The sequence below is a fragment of the Dendrobates tinctorius genome, unplaced genomic scaffold (genome assembly GCF_039654945.1).
Source record: "Dendrobates tinctorius isolate UK_male_01 unplaced genomic scaffold, ASM3965494v1 ptg000254l, whole genome shotgun sequence".
Lineage (NCBI taxonomy): Eukaryota > Metazoa > Chordata > Amphibia > Anura > Dendrobatidae > Dendrobates > Dendrobates tinctorius.
Genome location: NW_027361921.1, coordinates 9,048,029 through 9,073,429, shown reverse-complemented (window position 1 = coordinate 9,073,429; position 25,401 = coordinate 9,048,029). Strand labels below are relative to the sequence as shown.

The 25,401-nt window shown below is 46.6% G+C and overlaps 1 protein-coding gene across 8 annotated transcripts in view; it reads left to right on the top strand.

The window, feature by feature from the left end:
* Positions 1-25,401, top strand: part of TNRC18 (trinucleotide repeat containing 18) — a 753,175-nt gene that overhangs the window by 446,942 nt on the left and 280,832 nt on the right. For all 8 annotated transcript variants that reach the window (XM_073558135.1, XM_073558139.1, XM_073558141.1 and 5 more), the window contains one exon: positions 7,680-7,833. In XM_073558135.1, the coding sequence (XP_073414236.1) occupies positions 7,680-7,833 (154 nt within the window). The remainder of the gene's footprint in view (positions 1-7,679; positions 7,834-25,401) is intronic.

The window sequence follows — 25,401 nt, the reverse complement described above, 5'->3', positions numbered from 1 at the left end:
TCAGGTAACAGTATAGCGCATTTAAATCTTCTCTTTTATACACACATGTAATATCTGTGTGAAAGGCATGAGGTAGCGTTGCCTGTCATGATGGATTGTTTCATATGTTTAGAAAACATTGTTTAAAAATGTGAATGTTAAATTATGTTCTAAATGTTGGTGAAGGAGAACACCTGTTTTTTTGTCTAGATTAGAAGCACCAGTTACCTGTTACTGGACATCTCCAAAATTTTGAATCATAAATCCTCATATGTAGGGGAAGGGGAACGGGGAGGAACAGCCTGTGGGTGCTGCTGGACATTGTGGCCAAGATCGCCCTGTGTGGGGCCATACTGTTGCCCATGATGCTGTTGTTGTCCAGCCTCCTGGGCCTGTTGGTGATACTGGCCAGAGTAATAATGATGATGGTGAGGGGCTTCTTGTTGGCTCTGGTAGGCCCGTGGCTCATACCCACCAAGATAGCCAGATCGTCCCCAACCAGGTTGGGACCAGCCTCCAACACTGGGTGGGTACAAGTGGCCATATTGGTGGGGTTGGCTTGATGAAGACATTTGGGGCTGCGGAATAGAAGGATGGGTAGGGGGAGGAAGGGGTTGAGGTGTTGGCCCACGTATTAGGGGCTGCTCAGACCTTGCTTGAGCAAGCATCTGTGTGGATGGTCTCATGCACATTAAATTTCTTGGTGAGAGCTGCCACCTCTCCAGAAATTCAAACACCTCATATGGGGTATTGGGGGGGTGCTTGCATCAAGCAGGATCTGAATACACCCCCTAATACGGAGCCTGACCTCACTGGTAAGGGCACGGAGATAAAGGGTGAGGCTACGTGCATAGGCCTCCTCACCATCATCTGTAGTGACTCTGGACAAGTAATTCAGCACCCCAGTGTCCACATTGGTCCTGCTCTCTTGAATGGTGACCTGGCGCCTTCTTCTTATTCGCCTTGATGCTAGAGCAGCCTGTGGGGAGGGCCTGATCTGGGCAGTTGGGCTGCTGCTCAAGTTGCCCATCTCTTCCAGGATGGGTGAGGTTGCAGCTGCAGACCGTCCTGGTGGTGTGTTGTGTAGGGCAGCCATTGTGTGTTCTGGTGAAGCCTCCTCTTCAGCCATCCTTCTTGTAGGGGGAGAAGATGGGCCAGCCACCTCATCCCCTACAGGATCTATAATGGGCTCTGCCTCTGAGGCCGTTCCTCGATCCGTAATGTTGGATTGAGTTCTGTTATGAAATAGAACAGAGGCAAAAATACATCAATATTTTTGTCCCTGTAAAGTATTTGTGTAATATTTTTGTGTCATGTGGTGTGAGGTATGTACTTACGGTCTCAGAGCCAGAATTGGGGCGAGGAAGTTCAGCCGGTCATAGTATATATATTTGCGCTTGACATGGCCAGCATCCCCACTCCTGGACCGCTGCTGGTGTTCCCGCCGGTACTGGTCCCGGATGCTTCTCCACCGTTTCATCACATCTTCCACTGCAATGTGACAGGAAAGATTGTCAAAATCAGATATTTGAGAGGTCACATTTTCAAACAGTAGTCTAGGCATGGGGCCTTATGGGGTGTGCGTTCTACCCATGGTGGCATATGTAATTGTGCCGATATCCAGGGTCTCATTAGCTCCCCTGAAACTAATTTTAGTGGCTAGGAGGATGAGGAGCTTGTGGCCTAACCCCTAATTATGGCTGTGTGAAGCCACATGTCACATCCTAATGTAACGCCCTCATGAGGCTAATAAAAGTACATGCACAGGAGGGGGGGGGGGCTGATAATAGATTCCTTTTATAGTGCGCGCTAAGGTTAATTATATTTTTATGGTTGCACTTACGAATTTTATGCTGCTCATCACGTGGTCTGTCACCAAAGTCATGGTACATCTGGCGACAGATGCGCCTCCATGACGCCTCCTTTCTTGTGCGGTTCGCATAGTTTGCGTCGCGTGGGTCCCATATTTCTGGACGCTCCTGCACCAGCACAATTAGCATCTCTACATTAATATATGTGGACGCCATGCTGCTGCTGTACTCCGTGGAGGCGTACTTCCTGGATGTCTGGAGCGCTTTTTGACCTCATTTGCATGTCTAGGCTTCCTGATGATGGATTGGCCCATTTCCTGTTCACCAGCCAAAAGACCTGCGTATTGCTCGCAGGTCACACGTGTGTTCCGTGTGTAATGCGTATTTTTTGCGCACCCATAGACTTGCATTGGCGTACTACGGGCGTAGTACGCTGACAATCGCAGCATGCTGCGATTGGCACGGACCGTAGAATACGGATGAGAAATATACGCCTGGTGCGAGTGACCCCATAGAAAATCATTTGTCCGTGTCTAATGCGTGCTTTTTGCGCCTCTCACTCTCCCGTATTCCTCGCCAGTGTGACTCCGGCCTTATGCACAGGCCCTTGCTGCATACGTGGAGACCGGACATGGCGTTGATCCTCGCACTATAAACACTCAGATACCTCTGAGTAATAAAAACGAAATGCTAGAAGATTTACAAAAGGCGTACACTCCCTCTGTCAGCCCATTGGCACTCCCATAATGTGATATCGTGGGGTCTCGACTGACTGCTCTGGTACAGCGATGACCTCAGTGTCTCCCTTCTCCCTCACCCAATTTGAGCTCAAGGCAAGGCATGATAGTCTGTCAAACAGTGTCATGTTAGATAATGCATACAGTATGTTTTACAGTGTAATATCAATACACTGGAGTGGCAGTATTCAGTGTTCTCAGACAGTGCAGTGTTGTCCCCAGGAGCCGCACATATGGGAACACTTTCTGGTCCTTCTTTCCTCAGTAAGCAGTGAGATCTCGCTGCTTTGTGAAAAGAGAGACCAGGAAGTGTTCTATACACTTGGTTCTTGGGGTCCTGGGACAACACTGCAGGGTCGGTCTGGCTTGGCGGGGTATCGGGGAAGTCCCTGGTGGGCCCTTGGCTGTGGGAAGGAGAGTAGGAGAAGAAGAAAAGAAGGAAAAAAAAAGTCAGTTTTTAGGGGCATGGGCCCTTTAAAAGCACAGTCGCGTAGGTGCAAGGGCGCGCGCACGCAGCGTTCACTGCCTGAACTGCCGCGGCGCACATCCCAATGAATACTGGCAAGTGTGCGCCTGTTGTCACTGGCGTATGACGTCAGTGTCATGCACCGCATGCACAAAATTCACTTCTGGCCTCTGCTGTGTCGGCGGCCATTTTACTATGAGCGCGCCGGACCTGCAGAGGTGGATGCCGCTGCCGGGAGTGCAGGAAGGAAAGAGGAATGTTTTTTGTTTTTTTTTTCTTCTCTCTTTCCCTCCAGGGGGGCCAGGATGGATACACATACAGGGGGGCAGGGTGGATACACGTAAATGGGGGGCAAGTGGGATATACCTACTGGGGGCCAGGATAGATACATATACAGGGGGAGGGGGCAGGATGGATACAAATACCGGGGGGTCAGGATGGATGCACATGCGGGGGTCCAGGATGGAGATACATGCGGGGGGCTAGGATGGAGACACATGTGGGGGGCCAGGTTGGATACATATGTGGGGGGCCAGGATGGAAACACATGCGGGGGGCCAGGATGGATACACATGCGGGGGGCCAGGATGGATACACATGTGGGGGGCCAGGATGGATACACATACGGGGGGCCAGGATGGACACACGGGGCCAGAGGCAGGACAAGGGGGCAGGATGGATACACATACGGGGGGCCAAGCTGGATACACATGGGATGGCAGGATGGATACACATACGGGGGCCAGGATAGATACAGATACGGGGGGGCAGGATGGATACACATATTGAGGGCCAGGATGGATACACATGGGGGCCAGGGGCAGGACAAAGTGCCAGGATGGATACACTTGGGGACCTGGGGCAGGACAAGGGGCCAGCATGGATACACATATGGGGGCCAGGATGGATACACAAATACGGGGGGGGCAGGATGGATACACATGGGGGCCAGTGGCAGGACAAGGGGCCAAATGGATACACATGGGGGGCAGGATGGATATACATACGAGGGGCCAGGGGCAGGACAAGAGGACCGGATGGATACACATGGGAGGCCAGGGGCCAGGATGGATACACATACGGGGGGGCCGGAATGGATACACATACGGGGGGACCGTAATGGATACACATACGGGGGGCTGTGATGGATACACATACGGGGGGCCGAGATGGATACACATACGGGAGGGCTGGGATATGAATACACTTATGGGGGGCTGGGATGGATATACATACGGGGGGCTGGGATGGATATACGGGGGACCGGGATGGATACACATGGGGAGCCAGGATGAATACACATTCTGGGGGGGCCAGGATTCATACACACACGAGGGGCAGGGTGGATACACATACAGGTGGGCCAGGATGGATACACGTACGGGGGGGCAGGATGGATACACATGGGGTCCAGAGGCAGGACAAGGGGGAGCAGGATTACACATGGGGGGGCAAGATGGGTACACATACGAGGGCCAGGATAGATACACATATGGGGGGTCAGGATGGATACACATGGGATGGCAGAATGGATACACAGAAGGGGGCCAGGGGCAGGACAAGGTGCCGGGATGGATACACATGGGGGCCAGGGGTAGGAAAAGGGACCAGGATGGCTACATATGGGGGACCGGGATGGATATATGGGGGTAGCACGACAAGGGACCAGGATGGATATTTGGGGTACTAAGATGGATATATGGGGGAGCCAGGATGCATATATATGGGGAGCCAGGATGGATTTATGGGGGGGCAGGACAAGGGACCAGGATTCATATATATGGGGGGGGCCAGGATGCATATATATGGCGGGCTAGGATGGATATTTGGGCGTTGCAGAACAAGGGACCAGGATGGATATATGGGGGAGCCAGGATGGATTTATGGGAGGGTAGGAAAAGGGACCAAGATTCATACATATGGGGGGGCACGATGGATATATGGGGGGGCCAGGATAGATATATGGGGGTTTGGATGCATATATGGGGGTGGGTAGGATGGATATATATGAGGGGGGCCAAGTAGGATTTATGGGGGAGGGGGGCAGGGCAAGGGACATGGATGCATATGTATGGGGGGACCAGGATGGATATATGAGGGGGCAGGGTGGATATATGGGGGAGCCAGGACAAGGGAGCAGGAAGGATATATGGATGTCCAGAAGAGATATATGGTGGGGCAGGACAAGGGACATATTAGGGCCAGTATGTATAGCTGGAGTGGGGCCGGATGGATATCTGGGGGCCAGGCTGTATAAGGGACATAGGGGGGCCAGGCTGGTTCATATTTTAAAATATATGGGGCCAGGCTGGGTGAGATTATTAAATAAAGGGCGAGGATGAGGGACTTAATTACTGTTTGAGGGCCAGAATGAGGAACATGTTGTATTAGTTTATGGTGACAAGTGGGGAACATAATTTCTTTAGGGTCCAATTAGGGACATTATTACTACTGTATTTACTGTTTAGGAAATGGTTTTCCATGGAGAGAACAAAAGGGAGGTCTTGTTACTGTGCAGGGCGGCACTACGTTGCTCTTCTTCATCTGACGTAGTGTAGAAGTCAAGGAATAAGTGGGGGAAGTGCTCTAGAAGCGATCAAGTATTGATGACTGTTTTTTTTTTGCAGAGACGAGTCCTGGCTGGAAGAAGTGACGGCTGTCGGTGCTGGTTGAAGAAAAGCGAAGATGAAGGATTTCAACTACAGACGTCTCTGGTGAGTCAGTGTATTACATGTACAGGCACACTATACACTATATACTGTGTACAGAGCTCTTGTGTATAATGTCACTAGTGATCACTGTATTACCTGTATACTATATGCTATATACAGAACGCCTGTCTATAATGTTACTGATGATCACTGTATTACCTATACACTGACGCTTTATATAGCGCTACTGTGTATAATGTCACTAGTGATCACTGTATTACCTGTACACTGACACTATATACAGAGCTCCTGTGTATAATGTCATTGGTGATCACTGTATTACCTGTACACTGACACTATATACAGAAGTACTGAGTATAATGTCACTGGTGGTAATACCAGTGTTGTTAGTATTGTGGTTTGTATTCATGATCAGTATTGTAATATTCGATCACTATGTGGTGGTAATTTGGGGTCTAGTCATAGTGTGGTAGTATTTCTTCTTGTATGTGGTATTATTTGGTCCCTATATGCTGGTAATGTGTCATATTATTTGGTCACTATGTGGTGGTAATATGTGGTCTGTATTCGTCTTGGTATAGGGGATTGTGTTGTGTATGGTGGTCATTTGCTCTCTCTGATATTAATTAGGAGAAGATTCTTTATTTCCATTAGAGATTAAATACTTTGTACACAGCGGCAGAGATGCACTTACAATGGTTTTCCTGTGGAAAAAAGTAATCACCTATCCACAGGAATAGTGATAACGTATTAATTGGTGGGGTCTGACTACTTAGACCCATTCAGCAAAATGTGAAACTGTTTATCCCCATTAGACTGGAGTGGCATGTCCGACTTGACCACTGATCCATTCATTCCCTCAGTGGCTGCACTTGTTTTTTTCTAGAAGCTCCAAAGAGGGTGAATGGAGCTGCAGTCAGACATTCCACCTGACACTTCATTTTAAAATGGGGTTAAGTGTCCTATCAACGATAAAAGTTCCTTATTCTTTCGATCGGTGCAGTCTCTACTGTTCGGATCTAAGCAATCACCTATCCTGTAGAGCCCATAGATCGGTGGTAACTGGTTTTAACCAAAGCTCCCCATTAATGTAAACTACCATAATTATACATCCCAGTTATGGGGGTGCACAGAAGATGTGCAGGAGCCACCTGTGTTTTACAGCCGATGCTCCACTACTATAATGGGGATAATGACTGACAGTTTTTTGCATATAGCTGTAAGGTGGACCCCTAGAGTTCATTCCCCTGGTGGGCCTCAGACACCCCAGTCTGACCCTGTAGAGATGCTACAGACAAGCAAAGAAAAGTTTACTAATAAAGCATCACTATGTCCCAGCGATCAACCTGCTACTAGTCTCTTTGCCTGTTCATTAGAGTCATGCATAGTGCAGAGGGAGGGTTCAGTGAGAAGGTGTGCCATCCACAAGATAGGTACAAAAAGTAAAGTTTTTTTTGGTGGATACGGACTTTCAAAGCTGTCCGTATCTATCCAAAAAAGTAAGCACATGAAATCAAGAGTTACCAGTGTGAGACATGTGAGGAACATAGAACAGTAGAACTTTGTCTCATAACAAAAATATTAGCAGCTGCAGATTTCACAGTTCTGCTGTATTGCAACAATGATAACCTGTCAGGTATAATGACACACAGCTTTCCAGTGAGATCGGAAGAGCAGAGTGCGGTTATTACTCATCACACTGTTAGCTCCCACTTTATTTATAATAATCTCTGGAGGTAGATTCTCATGCAGATCAGTGTCTGGTCCCCTGCCTGGAGCAGCTCATTTACATAGAAAAAAAACGTGGATTATTTTTTCTGGAATAAGACATTGGATTACAGATCATAACGTTTCATTTTATTCAGCTTCCTATGACCATATGTCAAGCCCATATTGACATAGGAGGGTTGATCCGACTGACAGATTGCCTTTAATTGTATTAATTTACCACCCAAAGCTTTAGCCTTCAATTTATGTGTTTAATATGTTTCAATCCTTCTTTGATTTTTTACAGAAAGTGTATTTTACTCACTGAAAGCTCTGTGGCTGGTGATTGTCTAGAAAGAACACTATTAAACATTTCAGAAGTTGAAGAGTTGGAAAATGAGACAAGAAGTGGAATAGATGATTGGGAGGAGCACAGCAGTGAATCAAGTTACTTGTATGAGGTAAATTGAATTTCATCAAATAAAATATTTGTAATCTTTTGAACCTTAACCGAAACATTGTATAATTTTTGATACACAAATAGTGGGTAGGTAATAGATCTAACAATAATGAGACCAAAATATTACTCTTGCATAATAGCTATTTTTATAAATTACAACACCATTTTAGTACCCAATTTTGATAGTTTGATATCATTGATCCAGCAAGTAACATAGTTGGCAAAGCCGAAAAAAGATATCCATCCAATTCAGCCTATATTCCGTCAGAATAAATCCACAGATCGACGTCCTACTAAAGAACCTAACAACTGTAAGATACAATATTGTTATGCTCCAGGAAGACATCCAGGCCTCTCTTGAACCCCTCGACTGAGTTTGCCATCACGACCTCCTCGGTCAAGGAATTCCAGATTCTCACTGCCCTAACAGTAAAGAATCTTCTTCTATACTGGTGGAAAAACTTCTCCTCTAGACGCAGAGATTGCCCCCTTGTGACCGTCACATTCCTTGGTATAAACAGATCCTCTGAGAGATGTTCGTATTTTCCCCTTATATATGATTATTAGATCACCCCTCAGTCTTCTTTTTTCTAGACTAAATAATCCTAATTTTGCTAATCTCTCTGGGTATTGTAGTTCCCCATCCCCTTTATTAATGTTGTTGCCCTCCTTTGTACTCGCTCTAGTTATATCCTTCCTGAGCACCGGTGCCCTAAACTGTACACAGTACTCCATGTGCGGTCTAACGTGGGATTTGTACAGATGCAGTATAATGCTCTCATCATGTGTATCCAGACCTCTTTTAATGCACCCCATGATCCTGTTTGCCTTGGCAGCCGCTGCCTGGCACTGGCTGCTCCAAGTAAGTTTATCATTAACTAGGATCCCCAAGTCCTTCTCCATGTCTGATTTACCCAGTGGTTTCCCGTTCAGTGTGTAATGGTGATATCGATTCCTTCTTCCCATGTGTATAACCTTACATTTATCATTGTTAGGGTGTGTGCACACGTTGCGGATTCTGCTGCGGATTTTTCTGCGCAGATTTGTCTAAATCCGGAAGTCAAAAGACCTGCAATTTATCTGCGGATTTAGTGTAGTTTAGCCTGCAGTTTGATACCTGCCTTGGAGTAGGTGCCAAACCGCTGCGAAATCCGCGCAAAGAATTGACATGCTGCGGTTTTGAAACTGCAGCAAATCCGCGCGGAAAAATCCGCACCGTGTGCACTGCAGTTTTCATTTTACATAGACTAAAATGGTACTGTACCATGCAGCAGAAACTGCTGCGGATCCGCAAGGCCAAATCAGCAGCAGCAGAATCCGCAACAAGTGCACACACCCTTAAACCGCATCAGCCTCCTTACAGCCCAAGTTTCCAACTTGTCCAGATCCATCTGTAGCAGAATACTATCTTCTCTTGTATTGACTGCTTTACATAGTTTTGTATCATCTGCAAAGATCGATATTTTACTGTGTAAACCTTCTACCAGATCGTTAATAAATATGTTGAAGAGAATAGGTCCCAACACCGACCCACTGGTCACAGCGACCCAGTTGGAGAATATACCATTTATAACTACCCTCTGCTTTCTATCACTCAGCCAGTTACTTACCCATTTACATACATTTTCCCCCTCTCATTTTGTGTACCAACCTCTTGTGTGGCACTGTATTAAATACTTTGGAAAAATCAAGATACCATGTCCAATGACTCACCTTGGTCCAGTCTACAGTATAGCTTACCTCTTCATAAAAACTGAATAGATTGGTTTGACAGGAGCGATTCCTCATAATCCCATGCTGATATGGAGTTAAACAGTTATTTTCATTGAGATCATTCAGAATAATATCCCTCAGAAACCCCTCAAACATTTTACCAACAATAGTTAGACTTACTGGCCTATAATTTCCAGATTCACTTTTAGAGCCCTTTTTGAATTTTGGTACCACATTTTCTATGCGCCAGTCTTGTGGAACAGACCCCGTCGCTATGAAGTCCCTAAATATAAGAAATAATTGTTTGTCTATTACATTACTTAGTTCTCTTAGTACTCGTGGGTGTATGCCATCCGGACCCGGAGATTTTTCTATTTTAATCTTATTTAGCCGGTTTCGTACCTCTTCTTGGGTTAGATTCGTGACCCTTAATATAGGGTTTTCTTCTTCTCTTGGCATTTCACTTAGCATTTTATTTTCCATGAATACTGTGGAGAAGAAAGTATTTAATATATTAGCTTTTTTCCTGTCTCCCATTACGGCACACATGAGCGAGGGGATCCGCCCAGTCAGGACAGGAACCCTACTGAAGATAAAAGGGGCGGTACCTCTCCCTCGCTTCAGTTGGGTTTCCTGTCCTGACAGGGACCCGTGTACTGAAGAACACGTACCTGCCCTTCTCTCGTGCCGGCGTGGAAGAACAGACAGGGTCCTTGGCGCTGTGCGTCGGGAGGGGGAAGCGCCGTCCGCGGGTCCCCCGGGGGCTCAGCGTCCGAGCGGGCGCAGAAACAGCACGTCCTGGGGCTCTGCCGTGGCTGCCGCGCCGCATCCAGGAGCAGCACAGCAGCGTCAGGGAGCGGACGCTTCTGGGTCGCGCCCCTCTGACGTCGCACGCAGAAGATCCCGGCGGCATGGCAGGGGGGGGAGGGGCTGTGGGGGTAACCGGAAGAGGCGGAGAGTGCAGTGGATCCCCCTTACATAAGGGGGATGACCACAGAAGACGCGCTCATGCCCAAGGCTTCACAATGGAAGTGGGGAAAGATAAGCAGCAGCAGAGTCAGCAGCAGCGTCAGCAGCAGCAGTAAGAGCTCTCGCCAGATGCCAGGCCAAGCTGCCAGCATACCAGGAGCAGCCGCTCGAGTGGTGGGAGCGGCAGTCGTAAACGCGACCGGCATGACTCTGAGACGTCCAGAAGAAACGTCACGAGTGCATCTGGGGAGCCTCCGAGATCGGTACCCCTGATTGACAGTGGTGGTGAGTGATCTACATGAATGTCACCCTTATGGTAACGGGGTTCCATTTTCTCTGTTTGATCACTAGGGGTCGAGGAAGGCTAGCAGCAAAACCAAGAATAGGGAATGCGGCCTATGCAAACACCCGCTGGCAGATCAGTGGCAGAAAGACCTCTGCGCTGACTGTATAAATAAAACTATACAGGAGGAAACCCCTGATTTGGTGACTAGCCTTAAGGCGTTAATACAACAGGAGGTGAAAGGTTCCCTAAAGGCAGCCCTTAAAAAGAAGGATAAAAGAAGCCGTAGAAGGGATTCTGATTCAGAGGCCTCGCCAGGGCAGAAGGGGCGGGAAAGATCCTTGTCCCCCTCCACCTCCTCTTCCTCTACTCAGTCCTCAGAATCCTCCTCGGACAGCGATATAGACGGCCGTCCATGTTTCCCTACAGAGGACATGGAAAAGCTGGTCAAAGCTATCAGGGCTTCAATGGGCCTTAAAGAGGAAGAGACTCCTAAACCATTGGAGGATGTGATGTTTGGAGGACTGGAGGAAAGGAAAAAACGTACCTTCCCTGTAAATAAGATAAAGGCCCTAATTGACAGGGAATGGAAAAAACCTGAGAGGTCAGGTGGCTTACCTTCTACATCAAAAAGAAGGTACCCATTTGAGCTAAAGGATTCTTAGACCTGGGAAAAAGTTCCAAAAATTGATGGGGCCGTAGCCAAATCTTCAAAAAAGGTATCTCTACCATTAGAGGACTCTGGCGTGTTGAAAGACCCGCTTGATAAAGCAGACGGTTTCCTAAAGCATACCTGGGAAGCTTCGGCAGGTGGATTAAAACCAGCGATAGCTGGTACCTGTACCGCTCGTGCCCTCATGGTCTGGCTACAACAAATAGAAGATCAGATCAAGGATATAGTTACTAGGGACGAAATTCTGTCTAATCTGACACTGGTACACGGAGCAGTGGCTTTCCAAGCGGATTCCTCTGCAGATTTCGCAAGATTGACAGCTAGAGCAGCAAGCCTGTAAAATGCGGCAAGACGAGTCCTGTGGCTTAAAGGGTGTCCCGGAGATTTACCATCAAAACATAGGTTATGTTCCATTCCATGTGATGGCCAATTCCTCTTCGGAATTTTGGAACATGCGGGGGATAGGAAGAAAAGCTTTCCCCGATTTCCGGGAGAACCTAAAAAGCAGCCCTTTCGGAGGAGGAGATTTAACAGGGGTCGTCCCCCGGGAGATAGGAAAAACTGGGACTTTAAAGAAAGGAGAGGATCGGGCTATATGTTTAAAGGGCCCTCCACTTCCTCCAAAAATTCTCCCCAATGACATCGGGCTGGAGGTAGGGGGAAGGCTTTCTCTCTTCCTTTCCGCCTGGGCAAATATCTCCCCCAGTACATGGGTCCTAAACATAATAAAGGACGGTTTAAAAATAAAATTCATCCGTCCGGCCAGGCATACCTTTATAATGACACTCCGAAGGAAAGCCCAAGAGCAACAGCTGGCCCTGGAGACGGAAGTCTTGGGACTAGTGCAAAAACAAGTCTTACAGGAAGTCTCAGTGCAAGAAGAAGGAAGGGGGTTCTACTCCCCCCTCTTCTTAATACAAAAACCAGACGGCTCTTGGAGAACCATAGTCAACCTGAGGAGACTCAATCAGTGGGTAGACAATTGCTCCTTCAAAATGGAGTCAATCAACACGGCCACAAAGATCCTGTTCCAGCATTGCCTCATGGCAGTGATAGACTTAAAAGATGCCTACTATCACATCCCAATTCATCGGGAGTATCGAAAATACTTGAGAGTAGCGCTCTATGTCCAAGGACAGGTTAAATACTACCAATACGCAGCCCTTCCGTTTGGCTTGTCTACAGCCCCCAGAGTGTTCACCAAAGGGATGGCCGAAGTAATGTCTTTTCTTCGTTCCCGGGACATAGTGATCGTCCCATACCTAGACGACTTTCTTGCAATAGGGAGGTCGGAGACCCACTGCGCACACCAAGTGAAGGAAGTGATAGCAACTCTAGTAGGACTAGGATGGATAGTAAACATCCCCAAGTCAAGGTTAACCCCAGTAAAAGAGCAATCATTCCTAGGGTTGATATTGGACTCCAAGCGACAACGCTGCCTCCTGCCAGAGAACAAAGTGACCATGATAAGGGGCCTAGCTCGCACAACAATACAAAGACCAGCTATGACACTGAGGAACGCAATGTCCCTTTTAGTCTCGTTGACATCATGCATACCCACGGTAGCGTGGGCGCAGTACCACTTAAGACAACTACAGTGGGAAGTTCTGTCAGCACAGAAACAATTAAGAGGGCATTTAGAGGGCAAACTAACTCTCCGTGGCTGTAAGAGATTCCCTGCTCTGGTGGACTGTAGAAAAGAATCTAACAGCCGGTGTTCCGTGGCAAAAACCAGTCGAGGCCATCATTACAACCGACGCGAGTGCCACAGGATGCGGAGCACACCTGAGATCCCACTCAATACAGGGGACCTGGTCCTCGCTAGAAAAGGATCAGGGTTCAAATGTAAAAGACCTATGGGCAGTAGAAAAAGCCGTGAAACATTTCCTTCCCTTACTTCGGGGCCGCCACACCCGATTCATGATGGACATTCAGGCAGTAGTAGCCTACATCAATCACCGGGGGGGACGAGATCTCGGGGCCTCATGCAAATATCGGATCTACTTTTCCAGCTGACAGAACAACATCTGTTATCCATCACAGCACTGCATATAAAGGGGGTAGAAAATACACAGGCAGACTTCCTGAGTCACAGTCACCTAAGACAAGGTGAATGGTCCCTAAACCCCCAAGTCTTCCACCAAATAGTTCAGGCCTGGGGCAAACCAGAAATAGACTTGTTCGCTACCGCACACAACAGGAAGGTCAGGAAGTTATGCTCACTGAATCCAAGGGAAAACCCCTTCACAGTAGATGCCCTACAAATACCCTGGAAGTTCATCCTGGCCTATGCATTTCCCCCGATAACAATGATCCCAGTAGTGGTCAGGAAAATCAGGGAGGATCGAGCGAGAATAATTCTTATAGCTCCGTTTTGGCCGAGGAGACCTTGGTTCTCCCTTCTGAGACTCATGTCAGTGACAGATCCATGGATATTACCGGAGATTCCAGACCTGCTTTCCCAGGGACCAGTGGTCCACTCTCAAGTGAAGGGCTTCCATCTAGCAGCCTTGAATTTGAGAGGGCGCTACTGAGTCGCCAGGGATTCTCTCCAGGGTTAGTCTCCACCCTGTTGAAAACAGGAAACCTATAACATCCCGAATCTACGGTAGAACATGGAAAAAGTTCCTAGACTTCCTGGGGGAACCCTTGGGGGATGTAGCTCCAGTGGGACCTATCCTAGAATTCCTTCAGTCGGGACTGCAACTTGGTTTAGCCACTAACACACTCAAAGTCCAAGTCTCAGCTTTGGGGACCCTATATAACTGCAACTTAGCAGCCAATAGGTGGGTGTCCCGGTTCATAAAGTCCTGTGGCAGGTCAAGGCCGGTCACTATCCCAAAGATACCACCATGGGACCTCAACCTAGTCTTAGAGGCCTTAACCAAAGATCCCTTTGAACCACTACTAGAGCTGTCACCAAAGCTACTTACACTTAAAACTGTATTACTGGTAGCCTTAACATCAGCCCGGAGAATGAGTGACCTACAAGCTCTATCTATATGCCCTCCATATACGCAGATCTTGGATGACCGAGTGGTTCTAAGACCAGACCCGGCCTACCTCCCCAAGGTAGTCCAAAAGTTTCATAGGACTCAGGAGATCTCCTTGCCATCTTTCTGTAACAATCCTAGAAACCCTGGGGAGCAAAAGTTCCATACATTAGATGTAAGAAGAGCCATATTACAGTATATGTCAATAACTAGTCAGTGGAGAAAAGATCAGTCCCTTTTTGTAGCCTTTCAGGGTAGTAGAAAAGGGTACGGGGTAGCTAAGAGTACCATTGCCAGATGGATCAGGGAGGCCATTATGTTATCCTACTCTGCAAGTGGCGCTCTGGTTCCAGAAGGCATCAAGGCTCACTCCACCAGAGCCGTGGCTACCTCCTGGGCAGAGAAGTCTGAGGTATCGATTGAACAAATTTGTAAAGCCGCTACTTGGTCCTCACCTTCAACCTCTTTTAAGCACTACCGACTTGATCTATCTTCCTCTACTGAACTAACCTTTGGTAGAAGGGTGCTGCAAGCGGTGGTCCCTCCCTAAGGTGTCTTATTCTGCAAAAGTCTCATGTGTGCCGTCATGGGAGACGGGAAAACACCAAGGTTACTTACCGGTAGCCGGTTTTTCCGGAGCCCATGACGGCACCTGTATATTCCCCCCCTTTTCACTCCTTTGGTGTGCACTATAGTTTGGGTGCTTTTTTAGTTAGAAATAATGTGGTGATAGTTTTACCATGTGTACTAACCCGGGGAGGCCTCTCATGCTCTGTAAACCCACTGAAGCGAGGGAGAGGTACCGCCCCTTTTATCTTCAGTAGGGTTCCTGCCCTGACTGGGCGGATCCCCTCTCTCATGTGTGCCGTCATGGGCTCCGGAAAAACCGTCTACCCGTAAGTAACCTTGGTGTTTCCTCGTCATCTACAACCATTCTTTCCTCACAATTTTTTAAGGGGCCTACACTTTCACTTTTGATTATTTTACTATTGATAAACAGTGGGGAAAAAAAGTATTTAATCAGCCACCAATTGTGCAAGTTTTCCCACTTAAAAAGATGAAAAAGGCCTGTAATTGACATCATAGGTAGACCACAACTATGAGAGTCAAAATGACAAAGCAAACCCAGAAAATCAGCTTGTCTCATTTGGCAAGATTTTTTTTTTGTGCAAATTATGGTGGAAAATACCGTATATACTCGTGTATAAGCTGAGATTTTCAGCACATTTTTTTGTGCTGAAAATGACCTTTTCGACGTATACACGAGTCATACGTCAGAAAGCCGGAGGAGGAGCGGGGGAGCACAAGACATCATACTCACCCTCCTGGCGTCTGCATATCAGGCCCTGCTACATCTCAGTCCCGGCGTCTGCTTCTCTTTTCCTGGTTTCTTCTTGTGTGGTCATGTGACACCGCTCGTTAAAGTAATGAATATGCACGCTTCTCCACTCTGATAGGGGTGGAGAGCATATTCATTACTTTATTGAGCGGTATCACATGACCGCACAGGAAGCTGACAGGAAGAGAGATGCAGACGCTGGGACTGAGATGTAGCAGAGCCTGATATGCAGATGCCAGGAAGATGAGTAGCACTGGGGGAGGGTGAGCCATGCCATATTCACCTGTCCCCGTTCCACCGCTGCGTTGTCTCCCAGGTGCTCTGGCTGTGACGTTCAGGTCAGAGGGCACGATGACGTGATTAGTGAGTGCCCTCTGCCTGAACAGTCACTGCAGAGAGCCGGCGACGCTGAGGAGCAGCCGGCAACAACGAGAGGTGAGTGTATAATTTTTTTTTTTTTAAATCACTGCAGCAGCATTATTATATGGGATATATTTTAATATTGAGCATGTTATTGGGCCACCATTAACCTTTGTGCAGCATTATATGGGGCATATATTAATATGGAGCATCTTATCCAGTGCACGTCTTGCCGCATGTATGAAATCCTTGAACAGCTGGTCGAGGGTGCATACTGCTGTGCGAGATGTGAGCACGTTGTGCATTTGGAAGCCCAGATACTGGATCTAAATGTGCAGCTGGCAACACTGAGATCCATAGACGATATGGAAAGGAGTCTTCTGCTCACTGAGCAGATGCTCAAAGGGATAGATGAGGGGGGGATGCTACGTTGGAGCTGCAGGACAATGAAGCAGCTAGCTGGGTGACAGAAGGCAGGGTAGAGGGAAGAGCACCAGGGAGGCTAGTCCTGATCTGGCACACCCCAATAAGTTTGCTAAGTTGGCAGATGAGGGGAGTGTCAGTGCAGGAGTAGCACTGCTGCAGCAAGGCATGTCTTCTGAAAGCCGGAGAAGTGTCTGCTCCAGTAAGGGGGGAAATAAAAGAGCAAGGCAGGCCAGACAGGTTCTGGTAGTGGGAAACTCAATTATTAGGGGAACAGATAGGGCAATCTGTCACAAAGACAGGGATCGTCGAACGGTGTGCTGCCTACCTGGCGCTCGAGTCCGACACATCGCTGATCAGGTTGACAGATTACTGGGAGGGGCTGGTGAGGATCCAGCGGTCATGGTGCACATTGGCACAAATGACAAAGTTAAAGGTAGGTGGAAAGTCCTTAAAGATGATTTCAGGGAATTAGGCTGTTAGCTTAAAGCAAGGACCTCCAAGGTGGTATTTTCGGAAATGCTTCCTGTACCACGTGCCATGCCAGTGAGGCAACGGGAGATTAGGGAGGTTAATAAGTGGCTCAGGAATTGGTGTAGGAAGGAGGGGTTTGGGTTCCTGCAGAACTGGGCCGACTTCTCAGTTGGCTACAGGTTCTACGCTAGGGACGGGCTGCACCTCAATGGGGAGGGTGCAGCTGTGCTGGAGGAGAAAATGGCTAGAAGGTTGGAGTAGTGTTTAAACTAGGGATGGGGGCGGTATTCCTTTTATGGGAGGAGAAGACAGTGCAGATATAGACCTGGGCACAAATAATGAAATTGGGGGTGGCATGGGGGGTGGGCTTGATACAGTTAATAATTTAAGAAAGAATAGAGGTGTGTACCTCTATTCTACACAGAGATACATAAAGTGCATGTATACTAATGCCAGAAGCCTCGCCAACAAGATGGAGGAATTGGAGTTAATGTTGTTGGAACATAATTATGACATGGTGGGGATATCTGAGACATGGCTAGATGAGAGCCATGACTGGGCGGTTAATTTACAGGGCTATAGTCTGTTCAGAAATGACCGAACAAATAAGCAAGGGGGAGGCGTTTGTTTATATGTAAAATCATCCTTAAAACCCATCCTTCTTGATAATATACTGTTGTGGCCAAAAGTATTGACACCCCTGCAATTCTGTCAGATAATACTCCGTTTCTTCCTGAAAATGATTGCAAACACAAATTCTTTGGTATTATTATCTTCATTTAATTTGTCTTAAATGAAAAAACACAAAAGAGAATGAAGCAAAATGCAAAACATTGATCATTTCACACAAAACTCCAAAAATGGGCCAGACAAAAGTACTGGCACCCTCAGCCTAGTACTTGGTTGCACAACCTTTAGCCAAAATAACTGCGACCAACCGTTTCTGGTAACCATCAATGAGCTTCTTACAATGCTCTGCTGGAATTTTAGACCATTCTTCTTTGGCAAACTGCTCCAGGTCCCTGATATTTGAAGGGTGCCTTCTCCAAACTGCCATTTTTAGATCTCTCCACAGGTGTTCTATGGGATTCAGGTCTGGACTCATTGCTGGCCACCTTAGAAGTCTCCAGTGCTTTCTCTCAAACCATTTTCTAGTGCTTTTTGAAGTGTGTTTTGGGTCATTGTCCTGCTGGAAGACCCATGACCTCTGAGGGGAAACCCAACTTTCTCACACTGGGCCCTACATTATGCTGCAAAATTTGTTGGTAGTCTACAGACTTCATAATGCCATGAACACGGTCAAGCAGTCCAGTGCCAGAGGCAGAAATGCAACCCCAAAACATCAGGGAACCTCCGCCATGTCTGACTGTAGGGACCGTGTTCTTTTCTTTGAATGCCTCTTTTTTTCTCCTGTAAACTCTATGTTGATGCCTTTGCCCAAAAAGCTCTACTTTTGTCTTGTTTGACCAGAGAACATTCTTCCAAAATGTTTTAGGCTTTTTCAGGTAAGTTTTGGCAAACTCCAGCCTGGCTTTTTTATGTCTCTGGGTAAGAAGTGGGGTCTTCCTGGGTCTCCTACCGTACAGTCCCTTTTCATTCAGACGCCGACGGATAGTACGGGTTGACACTGTTGTACCCTCGGACTGCAGGGCAGCTTGAACTTGTTTGGATGTTAGTCGAGGTTCTTTACGGTAGACACAGGAACATTCAGGTCTTTGGAGATGGACTTGTAGCCTTGAGATTGCTCATGCTTCCTCACAATTTGGTTTCTCAAGTCCTCAGACAGTTCTTTGGTCTTCTTTCTTTTCTCCATGCTCAATGTGGTACACACAAGGACACAGGACAGAGGTTGAGTCAACTTTAATCCATGTCAACTGGCTGCAAGTGTGATTTAGTTATTGCCAACACCTGTTAGGTGCTACAGGTAAGTTACAGGTGCTGTTAATTACACAAATTAGACAAGCATCACATGATTTTTCGAACAGTGCCAATACTTTTGTCCACCCTCTTTTTTATGTTTGATGTGGAATTATATCCAATTTGGCTTTAGGACAATTCTTTTTGTGTTTTTTTCATTTAAGACAAATTAAATAAAGATAATAATACCAAAGAATTTGTGTTTGCAATCATTTTCAGGAAGAAACTGAGTATTATCTGACAGAATTGCAGGGGTGTCAATACTTTTGGCCACAACTGTATATGAATCTAATGAAAATGTAGAGTCCCTGTGGGTAGATATAAGGGGAGGGGGGAAAAATAATAAATTACTGATAGGGGTTTGTTATAAGTCTCCAAAAATAATGGAAGCAACGGATAATATCCTCGTAAAGCAAATAACCTCATGACCCAATATCAACATGGGTTTACAAGGGACTGTTCCTGTCAGACTAATCTGATAAGCTTTTATGAAGAGCTAAGTTCCGGACTGGACCAAGGGAATGCAGTGGACGTGGTGTACATGGACTTTTCAAAAGCTTTTGATGCGATGCCACACAAAAGGTTGATACATAAAATGAGAACAATGGGGATAGGGGAAAATATGTGTAGGTGGGTTAAGAGCTGGCTCAGGGATAGGAAACAAAGGATGGTTATTAATGGAGCACACTCGGACTGGGTCACAGTTAGCAGTGGGGTACCACAGGGGTCAGTATTGGGCCTGCTTCTTTTTAACATATTTATTAATGACCTTGTAGGGGGCATAGAGAGTAGAATTTCAATGTTTGCAGATGACACTAAACTGCAGGGTAATCAGTACAGAGGAGGACAATTTTATATTACAGGAGGATTTATGTAAGCTAGAAGCTTGGGCTGATAAATGGCAAATGAGCTTTAATGGGGATAAATGTAAGGTCAGTCACTTGGGTAGAACGAACAAGATGTATAATTATGTGCTTAATTGTAAAACACTGGGCAAAACTGTCACTGAAAAAGACCTAGGTGTATGGGTGGACGACAAACTCACATTTAGTGGCCAGTGTCAGGCAGCTGTTGCAAAGGCAAATAAAATAATGGGATGCATTAAAAGAGGCATAGATGCTCATGATGAGAACATCATTTTACCTCTATACAAGACACTAGTGCGACCACACTTAGAATACTGTGTACAGTTCTGGTCTCTGGTGTATAAGAAAGATATAGCTGAACTGGAGCAGGTGCAGATAAGAGCGACCAAGGTTATAAGGGAACTAGGGGGTTTACAATACCAAGACAGGTTATTACACTTGGGGTTATTTAGTTTGGAGAATCGAAGGCTTAGGGGTGATCTTATTGCAATGTATAAATATATGCGGGGACAGTACAAAGACCTTTCTAATTATCTTTTTACTCTTAGACCTGTGACGGGGGCAAGGGGGCATCCTCTACGTCTGGAGGAAAGAAGGTTTAAGCATACTCACAGACGCGGATTCTTTACTGTAAGAGCAGTGAGACTATGGATCTCTCTGCCATATGATGTTGTAATGAGTGATTCCCTACTAAAATTTAAGAAGGGACTGGATGCCTTTCTTGAAAAGTATAATATTACAGGGTATATACACTAGTTTCCTTAATATTGCGGTGATCCAGGGAGCTAGTCTGATTGCCGTATGTGGAGTCGGGAAGGAATTTTTTTCCCCAATGTGAAGCTTACTGTTTGCCACATGGGTTTTTTTTGCCTTCCTCTGGATCAACATGTTAGGGCAAGTTAGGATAGGATATGGGTTGAACTAGATGGACTTAGTCTTCCTTCAACCTTAATAACTATATTATTATGTTATGGGGCCACCATTAACCTTTGTGCAGCATTATATGGGGCATATATTAATATGGAGCATCTTATGGGACCATCATTACCCTTTCTGCAGCATTATATGGGGCATATTTTTGTATGGAGCATCTTATGGGGCCATCATGAACTGTATGGAACGTTATATGGGGCTCCTGATTCAATATGGATATTCAAAAACATTTAACCTACTCATGTCTCAATTAATTTTACTTTTATTAGTATCTTTTTATTTTTGAAATTTACCAGTAGCTGCTGCATTTCCCACCCTCGGCTTATACTCGAGTCAATAAGTTTTTCCAGGTTTTTTGTGGCAAAATTAGGGGCCTCGGCTTATACTCGGGTCAGTTTATACTCAATTATATACGGTAAGTATTTGGTCATTAACCAAAGTTCATGTCAATATTTTGTTATGTATCCTTTGTTGGCAATGACAGAGTTCAAACGTTTTCTGTAAGGGTGTGTTCACACGTTGCGGTTTTTGCTGCATCTTTTTCTGCAGAGAAACCGCAGCTCTTGGCAGAAACCGCAGGGTGAAATATTCCTGTGGATTGCTAGTTTTTGTTCAGCGGATTTCATGCAGGTTCTCGTGGGTTTTGGTAGTGAGGGGGAGAGAGATTGAAGGAGACTGAGGGTGTGTGCACACGTTGCGGTTTTTGCTGCGGATCCGGTCCTGCGGATCCGCAGCAGTTTCCATGCGGCTTAGGATGTGTGCACACGTTGCGGTTTCTGCTGCGGATCCGCAGCGGATTTGGTCCTGCGGATCCGCAGCAGTTCAATGCAGCTTACATTACCATGTAATACTATGGAAAACGAAATCCGCTGTTCACATGCTGTGGAAAATTCCACGTAGATTCGCTGCAGTTTATTTTCCACAGCATGTCACTTCTTTGTTGCGGAACCGCAGCTGCATTCCTTTCTGGGACATTCAAACTCTCTCTCTCTCTCCCTGCCAAAACGCACGAGATCCTGCATGAAATCCGCTGAACAAAAACTAGCAATCCGCAGAAATATTTCACCCTGCGGTTTCTGCCAAGAGCTGCGGTTTCTCTGCAGAAAAAGATGCAGCAAAAACCGCAATGTGTGAACACACCCTGAATGTCCCAGAACCGAATGCAGCTGCGGTTCCGCAAAAAAAAAGTGACATGCTGAAGAAAATAAATTGCAGCGAATCTGCGTGGAATTTTCCGCAGCATGTGAGCAGCGGATTTCATTTTCCATAGGTTTGCATGGTGCTGTAAGCCACATGGAAACTGCTGCGGATCTGCAGGACCAAATCCGCAACGTGTGCACACACCCTAAGTCTTCACAAGGTTGGCACACACTGTTGGTGGTATGTTGGCCCATTCCTCCATGCAGATCTCCTCTAGAGCATTGATGTCTTGGGCCTGTCGCTGGGCAACACGGACTTTCAAATCCCTCCAAAGATTTTTTTATGGGGTTGAGATCTCGAGACTGGCTAGGCCACTCCAGGACCTTCATATGCTTCTTACAAAGCCACTCATTCGTTGCCCTGGCGGTGTGCTTGGGATCATTATCATGCTGAAAGACCCATCCACGTTTCATCTTCAATGCCCTTGCTGATGGAAGGAGGTTTGCACTCAATCTCAAAATACATGGCCCCATTCATTCTTTCATGTATACGGATCAGTCGTCTTGGTCCCTTTGCAGAGAAAGCCCCAAAGCATGATGTTCCCACCCTCTTCCTTCACAGTAGGTACGGTGATCTTTGGATGCAACTCAGCATTGTCTCCTCCAAACACGACGAGTTTTGTTTCTACCAAACAGTTGTACTTTGGTTTCATCAGACCATATGACATTCTCCCAGTACTTTTCTGGATAATACAAATGCTCTCTAGCAAACTTCAGATGGGCCCGGACATGTACTGGCTTAAGCAGGGGGACACATTTGGCAATGCAGGATCTGAGTCCCTGGCGGCGTAGTGTGTTACTGATGGAAGTCTTTGTTCCGGAGATGCCAGCTGTATGCAGGTTATTCACTAGGTCCCCCCCGTGTGGTCTGGGATTTTTGATCACCATTGTTGTGATCATTTTGACCCCACGGGGTGAGATCTTGCTTGGAGCCACAGATAAAGGGAGATTATCAGTGATCTTGTATGTCTTCCATTTTCTTATTATTGCTCCCACAGTTGATTTCATCACACTGAGCTGCTTGTCTATTGCATATTCAGGCTTCCCTGCCTGGTGCAGGGCTACAATTTTATTTCTGGTGTCCTTCGACGACAGCTCTTTGGTCTTCACCATAGTGTTGTTTGGAGTGTGACTGTTTGAGGTTGTGGACAGGTGTCTTTTATACTGGTAACAAGTTCAAACAGGTACCATTACTACAGGTAATGAGTGGAGGACAGAGGAACCTCTTAAAGAAGAAGTTACAGGTCTGTGAGAGCCAGAAATCTTGCATGTTTTTAGGTGACCGAATACTTATTTTTCCACCATAATTTGGAAAAAAAATCCTGTCAAATCAGACAATGTGATTTTCTGGATTTGTTTTCTCATTTTGACTCCAATAGTTGTAGTCTACATATGATGTCAATTACAGGCCACTCTCATCTTTCTAAGTGGTTGAACTTGCGCAGTTGGTGGCTGGCTGAATACTTTTTTTCCCCCACTGTAGTTGAAGAACATTTTGGAATTAGTTTTACTCTCCTAACGCTACTTTCACACATCAGACAGGATCCGGCATCACGCCGGAGTTACGGATCCGGCGTAAATTGTGGAAGACTGATGAAACGGATTGGTTTTTTCCCTTCCCCATGACAGCACCGCACATGAGAGATAGTATCCGCCCCCAGGAACAGGAAACCTGTAGCAGAGATGAAAGAAGGGGGCGGCGCCTCTCTCCTCAGTTTGGTTTCCTGTTCCTGCAGGTGCCTGTGGCAGGTCTCATGCCTCCAGGGGGATCCCCCTCTGATGAAGTCCAGTCTGGAGGCCGAGGTCCGTATGGGGGAAAGGCAGCTGGGTGCGGTGGCGCGCGCCTGTAATCCCAGCCAGGGGGGGGCTGTCAGTGCCGCGCGCATTCCCCCCGCTGGACGCTCCTGTCTGGAGGCTGGGCCGGGAGGAGGCGTGCCCATCACGACGCTGGCGCCGACTGAATAGGGGACGGCTTCCGGTCGCACTGGAAGTGACGTCACATGCCGGGGGTAGCCGGTGTACTGGATACTTCCGGGAGGGAGTTGATCCAGAAGCGCACACCGCTCCCCCATTATAATAAAACAAGGCGCAGCCTTGAGATTGCTCATGCTTCCTCACAATTTGGTTTCTCAAGTCCTCAGACAGTTCTTTGGTCTTCTTTCTTTTCTCCATGCTCAATGTGGTACACACAAGGACACAGGACAGAGGTTGAGTCAACTTTAATACATGTCAACTGGCTGCAAGGGTGATTTAGTTATTGCCAACACCTGTTAGGTGCCACAGGTAAGTTACAGGTGCTGTTAATTACACAAATTAGAGAAGCATCACATGATTTTTCAAACAGTGCCAGTACTTTTATCCACCCTCTTTTTTATGTTTGATGTGGAATTATATCCAATTTGGCTTTAGGACAATTATTTTTGTGTTTTTTCATTTAAGACAAATTAAATGAAGATAATAATACCAAAGAATTTGTGTTTGCAATCATTTTCAGGAAGAAACTGAGTATTATCTGACAAAATTGCAGGGGTGTCAATACTTTTGGCCACAACTGTACATTGGTCAGATATGCAAATACAAATAGTGGTAGTACAAAAGTATGCTGAATATAAGAGTCAGTTACTAGTCAGATGAAAGACCTGGCTTGTTGAGAAGGGATGCCATACGGGAGGATGGTGGTCTCTTTACTTTGACTTCTCACATGATGTGTCGTCGCAACCTCCCCAGAGAAAAAGGAATGGGCCATGCTATACAGGAGGTTTTTGGATCGCTTCCCTCCTGCCCCCTTGGACTGAACGTAAATCCTCTCCCCTTGCCTCTAGCCGCTAAAAATCCCAAACCTAAAATGGGTCATAACTGCTTAATGAACTGCCCTAGGGAGACTGTTTTGGTGCCACTGCATCCGGCAGGGCCCCTGCTACATGTTGACCAAACATGACTTTGCTACCTAGTTCCTACTAGCCATTCTATGTTTCTCCCCACCCTGGGGTGCTAGAACGGATCAAGAGCACATAAGGCATTTGCTCTGTTCTGGGAATCTTGGAAATATCCATGATATATGGCTTTTATGTGTAGTATCTCCATAACTCCTTTTGGAAGTCTGTTTCTAGTATATTCTAGAAGCTTTCTCTGGTGGCTTCGATTCAGTAAAACTCAATATTGCAAGCAAGCCCTTGTCCTGAGTTAAGTTGGCTCACGGCTTGAGATCTGTTATGCGCAGCCTTTTAAGGCTTGACCACCTGCTTAGCTAGATGCCAGCTTTCTTCTTGAGGCTTTGAGAATACTTAACTTTTTGAGCCAGGTTTCCCGTCCCTGCTCGACAAAGGAAGGGGGTTTTATAGTCCCATGACAAGTAGAATACAAATGATTGGCATGAAATTATGTCTGCAATGTTCTTGACAGAGAAAAAAAATACACCATGTTCCAA